This window comes from Colobus angolensis, unplaced genomic scaffold (assembly GCF_000951035.1).
Source record: "Colobus angolensis palliatus isolate OR3802 unplaced genomic scaffold, Cang.pa_1.0 Scaffold116, whole genome shotgun sequence".
NCBI lineage: Eukaryota > Metazoa > Chordata > Mammalia > Primates > Cercopithecidae > Colobus > Colobus angolensis.
The window spans coordinates 4,991,684-5,005,822 of NW_012112697.1; the positions used below are offsets into that span (position 1 = coordinate 4,991,684).

At 39.8% G+C, this 14,139-nt stretch overlaps 1 protein-coding gene across 1 annotated transcript in view; it reads left to right on the top strand.

Annotated features, from left to right (window-relative positions):
* HYDIN (HYDIN, axonemal central pair apparatus protein) overlaps positions 1–14,139 on the top strand; it is a 434,530-nt gene that overhangs the window by 113,614 nt on the left and 306,777 nt on the right. Inside the window, exon 11 of the mRNA XM_011962106.1 lies at positions 3,879–3,978. Coding sequence (XP_011817496.1) covers positions 3,879–3,978 — 100 coding nt within the window. The remainder of the gene's footprint in view (positions 1–3,878; positions 3,979–14,139) is intronic.

A 14,139-nucleotide genomic window follows, 5' to 3' on the forward strand; every position in this document is an offset into this window, starting at 1 on the left:
TTCTCTATCTCCCAGGAGCCTCCATAACGGATGATCTCTCACTGATGGCTTCTGAATGTCAACGCTCCCTCCCCTGGGGAGATTCCAGTCACCTCTCTGAAGTGTGTCTATCACCACTCACTCACATCCCTCCAGTTCTGCTAATCAGACCTCTTTAATGATGGCAGTCCAAGAGTGTTTCTGAGAGAAACCAAAGTGTATTACCTTCTTCTGCACATGGACTCTGGATTGCTGGGATCATACTTTTGAAAGCCTTCCCAGTTCACTTCAAACCATAAGACCCTTGACTTGCCCATTTGTACTGAGCTTATGTGATTTCCAGTGGGGGCCGCTTCCTACAATTCTGGTGAGACTTCCCTAGCCTGGGTTCCCTCAGGATCTAAGATAGCCCCTGGCCCTTTGGTCAATCCATTTGTGTAGGAGCAGGTTAGCTGTGTCCATTCTGTTTACCCAAACAGAGCAGAGTATAAACCCACCAAAGGAATGTGTTTGTGTCACGGGTGAGTAAGAAGCCCAGGATTTAAGTAGTCCTGAGATGAGATACCTACTGATACACCAGTTATTGGCTGAGCTGCCTCATCTCCTGGCCCCCTTAGTCAAATCTAGCCATGAGTGTTTCCAATACTCCATATCACTAAAACCCCCATCACCAGTCAAAAAGGGCCAGGTATTTATCATTTATCAGAAGAAAACAGATACGTATTTCAAGATTTGGAAAGGCGCCACAGTGAAATGCCAAAATAAATGAAAGTGCTCAGGACTTCTCTGTTCCCCATATGATCTCATAGGTGTCTTTTGGCTGTACAGTTGTGTGACTTTTGAGGTTCTGGATGAAGAGAAAATGGTAGAAGTAGGTTGCAGAGATGAATAGGTGTCTGCTACTGACTACACAACGTGCAAACTGAGTAGATATGGCAGATTCAACAAATATTTATTGAGCACCTGATAAGAGCCATGAAGAATGAAGTCTCCTTGAGGGTAGTTGCTGTTCTGCCCCTACCCAAACCAGGGATGGCTTACTCTGGTCTGGGTTGGGGTAGAATGGCAACTACCCTCAGGGAGACTTCATTCTCACAGGCTGATCTGGGGATGTGAGATCTAAAGGAAACTAGGATGTATAAGACATTTTAAAAAGTATATTGGCCGGGCGTGGTGGCTCAAGCCTGTAATCCCAGCACTTTGGGAGGCCGAGACGGGCGGATCACGAGGTCAGGAGATCGAGACCATCCTGGCTAACATGGTGAAACCCTGTCTCTACTAAAAACTACAAAAAACCAGCCGGGCGAGGTGGCGGCGCCTGTAGTCCCAGCTACCCGGGAGGCTGAGGCAGGAGAATGGCCTGAACCCGGGAGGCGGAGCTTGCAGTGAGCTGAGATCTGGCCACAGCACTCCAGCCTGGGTGACAGAGCGAGACTCCGTCTCAAAAAAAAAAAAAAAAAAAAGTATATTGAGTGACTGTTCACTGTCTACCCAATGTGTTCCGAGTACCAGGGCTTCAGAGCAGCAGAAAGGTGTGGGCCGTGACTGCAGGGAACTCATACCTTAGCGGGATGATAAGCATGTATACAAACATTTTACAGTATATGTGGTAAGTGCTGTATCTATATAAAACAGCCCAGAGGGGTCACAGAGGATGTAGTACTTGACTTCCTTGGTGGAGGCACCACGTTCTTAACTTTTGAGGTGACAGCATAAGGAAACATTCTTATTCTACAAAAATAGAGCAATGGCCCGAGGTGTCATACCTGCATGATTTTACAGCCCTATCTGCTACCCCTTAAGCCCTTGTGCCTCCGTCATTCTGAAGTCAGGAGAGACACTGCCTGCAGAGTACACTGATCAGACTGATTGTGTTAATAAATAAACCCAGATTGACTCTAGATTTTTGTTTTCCCCCTCTTGTTTGATGTCTGCATTTTTAAACCATTTTATTCCTTTTGAAATTATTTATTCCAGAAGTATGTTCATTTCTAGCCAGACTGCAAATAGAGAATGCACCAGGGACTGTCTGGAGCTGGAGCCTAATTATTTATCAAGTTGTCTTTCCTTAGTTTTCTATTTAGCTGGCGGGACTGTTTATAGATTTCTGGATGTGTTGATCATTTATGCTCATTTGGCCCTATTTACAAAAATCATACCAAAAACACATACATCTTTTCCCCTTTTCAAGACTCATCTTAGTCCTTCTAACTAGTACAAAAATAACATCGATCATAGTAGTCAGTTATTTACTGAGTTCTGACTGAGCATGGGGCAAAGTGTTTGACCTGCATGACTTCATCAGACCATAGGAACCCCTTTGAGGCAAGTGCTATCAGGATCTCCTTTTACAGCCTTGAGAAGCTAATGCAGAAGCCGCAGATTACATAGTTAAAAAAATTAAAGTATACCTAACAAGGAGATTCTGATACATTGCATTTTGCATTACCATTTTAAAACTTGGTTTCCTGATTCTGACTTTTGGGTGGTTCCAATTAAAGGGAGAAATGCCACACTGGAGTAGAAGCAGGGTTTGACTGAGCTATTCTTCTACCTCGGGCCATTGCTATGTTTTTATAGAATAAGAATGTTTCCTTATGCTGTCACCTCAAAAGTTAAGAACGTGGTGCCTCCACCAAGGAAGTCAAGTACTTCATCCTCTGTGAACCCTCTGGGCTGTATTTATATAGACACAGCACTTACCACATATACTGTAAAATGTTTGTATACATGTTTATCATCCCGCTAAGGTATGAGTTCCCTGCAGTCACGGCCCACACCTTTCTGCTTCTCTGAAGCCCTGGTACTGGGAACACATTGGGCAGACAGTGAATAGTCACTGAATATACATTTTAAAATGTCTTATATGTCCTAGTTTCCTTTACTAACTCATTATATGTTCATAAATTCACTGAAGTTATCTTTGAAGTTTGTTTCCAATTTGTACCACCTCATAAGTTTTCAAGAAGTATGTTTACTATCTGCTGGGTGAAAGAATGCTTTCTTGTATTTATTAGAAAAACGTTCCCTTTAAGTTTCCTGGAATTGAACCCTTGTACACTGTTGGTGGGAATGTAGATTGGTACAGACATTATGGAAAACAGTATAGAGATTCCTCAAAAAAACAAAAATAGAACTGTCATGTGATCCCACAATTCCTCATCTGGGTATATCCCCAAAGGAAATGAAATCAGGATCTCGAAGAGATCTCTGCACCCCCATGTTCATTGCAGCATTATTCACAACGGCCAAGCTATGGCAGCAACCTAAGTGTCCAGCAACAGATGAATGAAAAAAGAAGTGTATACATACAATGGAGTATTATTCACTCTTACTAAGAAGGCGTTCCCGCCACTTGTGACTACATGGATGAAACCAGAGGACATTGTGCTAAGTGAAATAAGCCAGACACAGAAAGACAAATACCACATGATCTCACTTATTTGTGTGTGAAATCTTTAAAAAAAGATCAAACTCATAGAGACAGTTTGGTAAGAGATTGGTGGTTACCAGGCATCAGAGGGTGGGGTAGGGGGGAAATGGGGAGCTGTTGGTCAAAGGGTACAAACTTGTAGTTATAAGTTCTGGAGACCTAATGTAGTGCATGGTGACTATAGTTAATAATAATGTATGATATGCTGGGCACTTTCTAAGAGAGTAGACAGACCAGGTGCTCTCACCACACACACATAAGTTAACTATGTGAGGAGATAGATGTGTTCATTTCCTTGACTGCAGTAATCATTTCACTATGCAAATATATATCAAAATATGTTGTATACCTTAAACATATATAATTTGATGAAAAAAAATTTCATGGAGTTATAATATAATAACATTTAAAAGCAGTGTCTTTCTTTTGTCATATTATTTTTCAATGATTCTTTCATGTTTTTCAGAAAGGTGATGTCTGGCCCAACTCATCAGCTGAAATCACCGTGTACTTTAACCCACTAGAAGCCAGGCTCTATCAACAGACCATTTACTGCGACATTTCAGGTAGTGACCTCCTCCTAGTGGTAAACTCAGGTAACCAGGCACCCAGAGCATAAAGTGTGGTGCCTATATGTGTGTGTGTGTGTGTGTGCGCGCGCGCACGCACGCGTGCGCCTGCACATGTGCATGGCAGAGCATGATATTGATTAGGGGAATTATGGAGCCAAGCTCTGCCCCTCTCACTTCTTTCTAGAACAGATCAAACTTTAAAGTACTTCACAATTGTGGTGGCGTATAGAGAAAATGGAAACTATATTAGTCCATTTTCATACTGCTGATAATAACTGCCCGAGACTGGGTAATTGATAAAAGAAAGAGGTTTAACTGACTCACAGTTCAGCACGCCTGGGGAGACCTCAGGAAACTTACAATCATGGTGGAAGGCAAAGAGGAAGCAAGGCAACTTCTTCACAAGGCAGCAGGAGGGAGAAGTGCTGAGCAAAGGAGGAAAGAGCCGCTTATAAAACCATCAGATCTCATGAGAATTCCCTATCACAAAAACAACACTGGGGAAACCGCCCCCATGATTCCGTTACCTCCACATGGTCTTTCCCTTGACACGTGGGAATTATGGGGATTATAATTCAAGATAAGATTTGGGTGGGGACACAAAGCCTAACCATATCAGGGACCATGACTGTTAGAGCAGTAAAAATATTGCTTGTGACAAATTCCCACAATCTCCTTTTTTATTCCTTTTATAGTATTGGGTTACTAATTTTTTTCTTTTTAAGTTTTACCAAAATAATTCCAAGTGGCATGGGAAGGCAGCCTGGCAGAGGCCAGAGCAACCAGAAGGGTGCACAGGTGAGATGGCAACCTGGAGAGTTGATACATACAAGGAAATAAGCAGAAAAGTCAATACATTGAGGATGATGGGAGCCAGTATTTCTCGCTCTTGGAGGAAGCAGATACAAACATGGAAAAAAGGGTGAAGCCAAACCCTTTGAAATTGGAATGGAATTAGAGTTGTCAATGTGAACTCAGAGTTGTTGAGTTCATACTGACATGTATGGATAGATATAAAAATAAATATACATATAAATGTGTGTATATGCATGTGTACATGCCTATGTGTATATCCTAACTAGGTCCATTGAGAAGTCCTGGAAGCTTTGAGACTCTATAGCAGTGAGCACACCAATCACCCAAAGCTTGGTTTCTAAATGCCACTCATCAGTAAAAGGAACTGGTTAACTCCAGGACCAAGGTAGGGAAAGAACAAGATGAGCCTGGATTATCTCCTTTGCTAGACAGTAAGGAAGTGCTCAAAGAATGATAGGCACATGTCGAAATGACACAGAAGCCAGCAAAGAAACTCCCACTGACCATATTTGGAATGAGTCAAAAATCAAAATAATAATACTAATAGATTATTATAATCCATTGAATAAATAGAAATCTTTGAATCTATTTAATGTACCATTTGGCAGTCATCATTACAATAACCAATTCAGGTAAAAAGCATCGATGGATATTAAGAAAATGGGTGAAAGTGGAGCATGGAATAGTTTCAAAACATCTTTCCTCAAAATGCTTTTTAAAGGGGGAGAAAACTAACTTTGCAGTGAAGAAGCCTGGGAGATGCTATCTTAGTTCATCCCAGTAAGCAAATCAACCTCTCAGACCACACGCCAGGATGCAGTGAGAACACAGCGTCCCATCTATGACATCAAGGCCAAGATACATAAATTGGATCTAATCAGGAAGAAGCATCAGGCAATCCCAAATTGAAGAACAAAATAAAATGACCAGCCTGTAATCTTTAAAAATATCAAGGTCATGAGGGCCGGGCACAATGGCTCCTGGCTATAATCTCAGCACTTTGGGAGGCTGAGGTGGGAGAACTTCTTGAGTCCAGGAATTCAAGATGGTCCTGGGAAACATAGTGAGACCCTGTCATAGTGAGACCCTGTCTCTACAATAAATTAAAAACGTAGTCAGGTGTGGTGGCACATGCCTGTAGTCCTAGCTACTTGATAGACTAAAGTGGGAGGATCACTTGAGCCCAGAAGTCTGAGGCTGCAGTGAGCTGTGATTGCACCACGGCATGCCAGCCTGGATGACAGAGTGAGACCTTGTCTCAAAAGAAAAAAAAAATCAAGGTCATGAAAGTCAGGAAATCCTGAAGAACTGTTCCAGGTTGAAGGAGACTAGAGAGACGTGGTAATTGGGTGCAATATGTGATCCTGGATCCCTTTGCTATAAAGGACATTACTGGGCATGGGATAGATGTTTAATAGAAGTTCTTGTACTACTCTGGAAACCTTTCTGCATTTTAAAAATGTTTCAGAATTGTGTTTAAATGCCAATGCCAATAAATAAGTAAAACATGTAGATAGTAAAATTATGAAGCTAAATAGTAGTCTGTGCCACCAGTGCTACTTCCAAGAAGTTCTTTTGGCTGTTTCTTGTGATGGTGGTTTCCCTTGCCAGCTCTATGCTTGTATTGCAATGGGTGGATTTATTAACTTTGTACATTTTCTTTTGACTCCCCAGTGTGAAAGATGAGGGTTTAGTTCACTTATCGGTTCCTAGGTTTTTCCCCTTCCTAAGTTTATTGAGTTAGGATTTACATGCAGGGAAATTCATCATTGTTTGCAGCATGGTTCTGTGAATTTTGACAAACCTAAATAGTCATGTAACCACCAAAATCAAGATGTAGAAATGTGTATCTGAGATCACCCCATAAAGTTCCCTATGCTCCTTTGCAGACAATCCTGTCCCCCAACCTCAGCCCCTAACAACCCAATTATTTCATTTTATTTTATGAGCTTTATTTATAGCCTTAAATAATACACTTAAACCTGTATTTTTTGTTCCATCAACTTTACATTATCTCTTGATATGTAAGGATTTTGGTGCCTATAATTAGGTTAGCCCTGACCAGTCCACTAGCCTTCTCCCTCTAGCCTCTGTGAGCTGTTCCATTTTATATAATCATTATTGATAACCATTTTTAAGTCTTCTTACATAAATATTATACACTGAAGAGCCAAATAGGTTCTGGGATTACATTTTATCCTGTTTGTTCACTGCTCTGGTTCCTAGTCACTCAAAGAATGTCCCTAAGGTCTATGTCAAGTATATTTTTTCTTTACCAATTTATCAGTTACTCACAATTATGCCTCATTTTAGTTTACTTCTTAACTGACTCTTTTGTGCAGCTTTTGATTCCCGCCCCCCCCCCGCCCCCCGTGGTTTCTAATTCCTTATTTCTTCACTCCTATTTAATTTTATAATTCATTCTCTTCTTCTCTTTGAAGATACTGATCAGAGCCTATCAGCTTCTTATGTTAACTCAGATCAGTCACCTCCTGAACGAACAGTTGTTATCCAGGAGTTTAAAATATTATTTCTATGTGTTCAGTCACACCTTTTCATTCTCAGTCTGCTCAAGTAACTTCCTTAGAAATGATATATATATATAATGTGTATATAAATATATGGAGCTGGAAACTTTGGTCCTTGAATGCCCAAAAATACCTTATTTTGCCTTCATACTCACTTGGTAGTTTAACTGACTATAGGATCCCAGGTTCAAAATCATTTCTCCTCAGAACACTGGAGACCTTGTGACTACTTGATTGTAAAAATTCTAAAGCCTGAGGTCATCTAATGTCCATTCCTTTATAGACAGCCTCTTCTTTATCTCTGGATGTTTTGGGAGCCTTCTTTCCATATTTGGGGTCTGAAATGTGATGATGTCATGTCCAGGAGTGGGTTTTTCTTATTCATCCTCCTCAGCCTTCTATGGGCCATTTGAATCTGATGACTCCCATCACTTCAGCTCTAAGAAATTTTATTGTGTTGGCCGGGCGCGGTGGCTCAAGCCTGTAATTCCAGCACTTTGGGAGGCTGAGACGGGTGGATCACGAGGTCAGGAGATCGAGACCATCCTGGCTAACACGGTGAAACCCCGTCTCTACTAAAAAAATACAAAAAACTAGCCGGGCGTGGTGGCGGGCGCCTGTAGTCTCAGCTACTCGAAAGGCTGAGGCAGGAGAATGGCGTAAACCCGGGAGGCGGAGCTTGCAGTGAGCTGAGATCCGGCCGCTGCACTCCAGCCTGGGCTACAGAGCGAGACTCCATCTCAAAAAGAAAAAGAAATTTTATTGTGTCTTTGATATTCTTTCCTCCATTTTTTTTTTCATTTTATTCATCTGGAAAACCTATGAATCCAATGTTAGACCTGGAAGATTGATCATTTGTTGTCAAAGAACAAGATTTTAATCATCAAACACTACTAAGAAATGACACTAAATATAATTCAAGGCTATGCCTAGAGAAATACGGATGTTCATGAATCAAGAAAGATGGCAGGTGCATGCTGTGTAGCTGCAGCTCTCTGCAGCCACCGCCCTGAACTTAAATAGTCTACTTGGTACCTTACTGCTATTCATTTATTCAAATGGCAGTTTTCCCTTTTATGCAGATGAAAACAACAAATCCAAATTACTGTGACTCAAATTGTTTCCCTTTGCAGTTGAGACTTTCCTTGCCTGTCTTGAACAGGTTCAAGAAAGCATTTTGCCACGGTGGTTTCAGGGCATTTTCCGTTTTGGAACTTTCTTGGTACCGCTTGCAGAGGTACAAGCGGGTGTTAATCAAAAACTTGGAATGTTTTCTTTTTTGCAGTCAAGGTCAAGCACTGAACTTTAGCGTTTGCCAATTACTTTGCAAGATACGTAGCTCAGTTTTTTCTGAATACTTCCTAGCAATCTTTCATTTCTGCAATAGTATTTTCAATTTTCAAGACCTCTTTTGTTCTGTATTCCTGTTTTATAACTAAGTGTTCTTTTATGGATGCAGCTTCTTCTCAATCTGGGGTAATCATTTGAATTTTAATTTCTTAAAAAATAAATCTTACATTCTCCGAATTGCCCATAATGTCAGCTGTTTGTCTTTCATGCATTCATGGGGTTCCTTCCAATGCCTTCTGGTCCATGATCATTCATTCGTATATAAGAATGAGAAAATGGCTTTCATGTTGATGGTAGCTAGTGCTGCTTACCCCTGCTGTTGTATATCTAGGTTTCCCAGGAAAGTATGCCTGATGTGTTTGTGAAGAGTGTAAGAGTGCACTGTCAGCAAGAATGCCCATCATTTGCATCCTTCAAGTGCAAAAATTCCCCTGTTCTGCCACACCCTGCTGTTTTCAGTCCATGTCTATGCAGTCACTTTTTTTCTGTGTAAAAGAGGCTCAGGCAGTCTAAGAATGTGCAGAAGGATGGGCTCCCTGGCCCAAACCTGTACTACCCTGCACCTCCCCCAGGTGTGTGTCTTCTCCCGATGATGTTTCCCTCACCTTCCCTCAATATAACCATCACCTCGACTTTTATGATAGTCGTTTTCTTGTTTTCATGTATAATTTTACCACCTACATATTCATCCATAAGCAAAATAGTATAGTTTTGCCTGTTTTGGAAATTGATATGTTGATACGTATTTTTGAAACTGATACACATATATACAGGACTCATCCTGTATATCTTATGCTGCTAGCACCAAGAAAATAAGGCTACTCAATAAATGTTGATTAAATAAATAAGCAAATAACTGGGAAAAAAATGACTGAGTGAGTGAATCCCGGTTTGATTTGACCTCTCCCTTGCATGTGAGTGTAGAATTCTCCAGAAGTCCCCTGAATGAATGCAGAATGGACTAGGAGTTTTTGGATTGATGTGAGTCTGTCTCCATCCTGCAGACCAGCATCACCTGCAATGGACAACCTAATAGGGTCTAGAGGAAATGTTAGCACAGCAGTGTCAGATGTGGGCTGGAAATGCTGCAGTGGCCCCCGTGGCACAGGTGGTGGGACCTCCCTCCCATCTGCAGCTCCCTGTGGACGTCGTGCTTGGCCTTATTCCAGAGGGTTGGCTACTCTCCAGGAGGTTCCCAATCATTACACAACAAGTGAGATTTCCCTATTGTTTCGTTTGTAATTCTGAATTCTCCCACACAATTCACATCCTGGGTAAGCTGAAAAGTACAATTTTCCATCTGCATGACATTCTTCTTTATTTTATTAGTGGATTATTAAAAGATACGCTTGCCAAGGAAGGACTTTGCTTACATAGTAATTCCATATTATCTTCCCTGTAAATTCTGTGCAATTCTCTGTGTCTTTTCAAGAGCTGACGATGATTCCTTACTATTATCTTCAACGAGTTGGTAAAACCTGTTGGTCTTAGGTCACTAAGAAATACTTGTTAGACAGATAAAAATGCTCCTTCCCTTGTTTTGTTTTGTTTTGCTTTGCTTTGAGATATACGTGGCATGTGGAAGAAAATACATATAAATAAAGCTTTCCTCCTCATGTCGTTTTGCGTAAACGACAGTATACTTTACATAATGGTTTTAACATTGCTTTTAAAATATTTCCCAGATTATACATAACACTAAATAAAATATTTCATTCTTTTCATGATTGCATCGGAATCCTTTGTATTTGTATACCACAATTTAATGTTTAACTTTGTAGCATTGTTGAATAGAATACAGATTCAGAAATTACATAATACATTTAGTGGGAAGCACAGAAGTGACCTCCCAAAGATGTCCAAGTCCGAACCCCCAGTATCTGTGGACATGTTACATTAAATGGCAAAGAGGAATCAAGGCAGCAGATGGAATTAAAGTTACCAATGAGCTGACTTTAAGTTAGGGAGACTATCCTGCGTCATGTTGGTGGCTCAGTATAATCACAAGGGTCCATAAATGCCGAAGAAGTAGGCAGAAGGATTGGTCTCAGTGTCAGAGGGCTATGATACGAGAAAGTCTCAACCAGTCATTTCCAGGCAGTAAAGATGGACAAAGTAAGGAATTCAGGGAGCCTCCAGAACCTGGAAAAGGTAAGAAAATGAATTCCTCCCACCCCAGAGTCTCCAGGAAGGAATGTAGCCCTGCGAATAGATTGATTTTAGCCCAGTGAGACCCACCGTGGACTTTGTTTATAGTTGTGTCTTCATCTTGTAAAATATTTTTTTAAATTGACAAATAATAACCATACATATTCATGGGGTACATAGTGATGTTTCAATATGCATAATGTACAGCAATCAGATCACTTTGAACTTTTGACGTCCAGAACTTTCAGATAATACATTTGTACAGTAAGCCACTAAGTTTGTGACAGTTTCTTATAGCAACAATTGGAAACTTATACACATACCGGTACATTATAACAAATAATTGTAAGGCAAACACTATGTTATTGCCACCAAGATCAATAATAGAATATTTTCAGCCCCTAGAAGCCTCAGTGTGTTCCTTCCCAATCACACTCCTCTCACTGCAACCTCCCCTGAAATCACTACCATTCTGTTCTTGATGACCATCAGGTCCTTGCTTTTGTTTTTTGTTTTTGTTTTTTTGCTTATGGTTTTTTAAAAAATTCTACCTTTTATTTTAGGTTCAAGGGTACATGTGCAAGTTTGTTTATGCTGTATAGATTTTTGTCTTGTCATACCGGTTCTAAGCCTAGTACCCAATAGTTGTTTTTCCTGATCCTCTTCTTCCTCTCACCCTCCACCCTCCATTAGGCCCAGTGTCTGTTGTTCCCTTCTTTTTGTCCGTGTGTTCTCATCATTTAGCTCCCACTTATAAGTGAGAATATGCAGTATTTTGTTTTTCTATTTCTGCATTAGTTTGCTAGGGGTGATGGCCTCCAGCTTCATCCACATTCCTGCAAAGGACATGATCTCATTCTTTTTTATGGCTGTGTAGTATTCCATCGTGTATATGTATCACATTTTCTTTATCCAGTCTACCGTTGATGAGCATTTAAGTTGATTCCATGTCTTTGCTATTGTGACTAGTGCTGCAATGAACATATAAGTGCATGTTTTCGTGGTAGAACAATTTATATCCTTTTGGGTATATACCCAGTAATGGTATTGCTGGGTCTAATGGTAGTTCTATTTTTAGTTCTTTGAAGAATCACCACACTGCTTTCCATAATGGTTGAACTAATTTACACTCTCTCCAGCAGTGTATAAGTGTTCCCTTTTCTTTACAATCTCACCAGCATCTGTTTTTTTTTTTACTTTTTAGTAATAGCCATTCTGACTATATGAGATGATACCTCATTGTGGTTTTGATTTGCATTTCTCTAATGATCAGTGATATTGAGCTTTTTTCATATGCTTGTTGGCCACCTATATGTCTTCTTTTGAAAAGTATTTGTTCATGGTTTTTTTTGCGCCCACTTCTTAATAGGATTGTTTGGTTTTTTTCTTATAAATTTGTTTAAGTTCTTTATAGATGCTGGACATTAAATCTTTGTCAGATGCATAGTCTACAAATATTTTTTCCCATTTTTTGGGTTACCTCTTTAGTCTGTCCATAGTTTCTTTTGCCTTGCAGAAGCTCTTAAGCTTAATTAGATACCATTTGTCAATTTTTGCTTTTGTTGCAATTGCTTTCATGTATAGTTTTTACACCATGTATGTATCTCTAAACAATACAATTTAGTAATGCCCGTTTTGAAATGTACATACCTGAAATGAGTCTACATGTCTCATCTATGTTGCTACTTTTGCTCTAGTTGTATTTCATTTTCATTGTTGTACAATGTTTCATTATGTAAATATATGTTCAGAGACAGGAAATAGCAGGGAAGGCTACTGGTCATAGGGGAGGCCTCTGAGGATGCGTGAGATTTAACTCACATCTCCAGCTGCAATCCTCTTTTCTTTTGAAAGCTTTTGATATCTAGGAACCACGAGTAGAAAGAGGTACAAAAGCATAGTTCCTGCCCTCAGAGAGCATAGAATTCAGTGGAGGAAACCGACACATAGTCCAACAGTTACAGTGTACTCACACAGTGAGTGAATGAATAATATTATAGAAGCGGATACAGGGTACACAGCTCAGGCTTGCGATGTCAAGGAAGGCGTTCCAGAGAAAGTGAGCCTTGAAGTATTTGTTAAGCAAGTAAAAACAAAAACAAACAAAGGCAGGGCATGTAAGACAGGGAAATATTTTGTGAAAATACATAAAGAAGCATTATGTGAAAATACGTAGCAAGAACATCAAGAGGCAAAGAATTGCAAGTTCTTAGCGTATGACTGCCATGGAGATTGAAAGAGAGAGAGGGAGGAAAGGAAAAAGAAGCTGAAGGCTGGAGTGGTAGGTAGGATCCATTCATAAAGGGCTGCCCTTGGATGCCAACCTAAGGACATTGGACTTTCTGCTGAGTGCAGTTGGCAGTCACTGAAGCACCCTAAGCAGGGAAGTGACTTGCTCAGGTCTGAATATGGCAGATACAACATCATGAAAAGCCTTTCCATTAATCTGAAACTGAACAATTTTTCTGCATTTTAAGTCATTCTGTTTTCTTAGAAGTGTATGCTAGATATTTATAAAGACTTGCTGATGGTTTGATCTGGCTCTCGAAACTGATCTTTCATCTATTTTGGCTTTCTAATGGAATGTGGAAATACCTAACTTAATCATGAAGATTACCTTTTTAAAAAAATGCAAAGGGAAGCTACACATCATTTGGTTTGGATCAGCATATGGGAACTTCAAAAAGATGTAACACACTCTAAACTGTGAAATGTATTGCTAGGTAACATTGATAATGGGTGCTTCAGAGTCAAATGCAGAAAAGCAGCATGGTGGAAATGATTCCACATGCTCCCACTTCCTTCAGAGACCCAATTAAGATAAAACCTCATTGTCCATTTGCTTTCTGTGCATCATAAAAGGGAAAATTTTGAATTTTTAAGACAATTTGGGGCTTCTGATTTTTATCTTAATTGAATTAAAGAATAGACATTGAATTAGATTTATTAAAAAGAAAATCACCTCCAATCATTGAAAACATTTTTGAGTTTTCAGAGTAATAAGTAAGTATTCTGCATATTGGAATATGTAGAATATTACTCATATTATGTTACTCAACATCTCTCCAGTGTTGTTTTCCTCTTATCTCAAATTTCTCCTTTTGGAATTTTTTTAGATATATTATTTCCCGTGGAATTACCATATCTCTTTGCACATTTCTGATCTCCTGGTCTCACTATGATGCATTCTGGGTATTTTCCTAAGATCTTTCTTCTAGTTGACTAATTCTTTCTTCAGCTATATCTACTCTTCAGTGTATTCATCTATTCAGTTTTTAATTCATTGACTTGGCTTTTTATTTTTATATATATA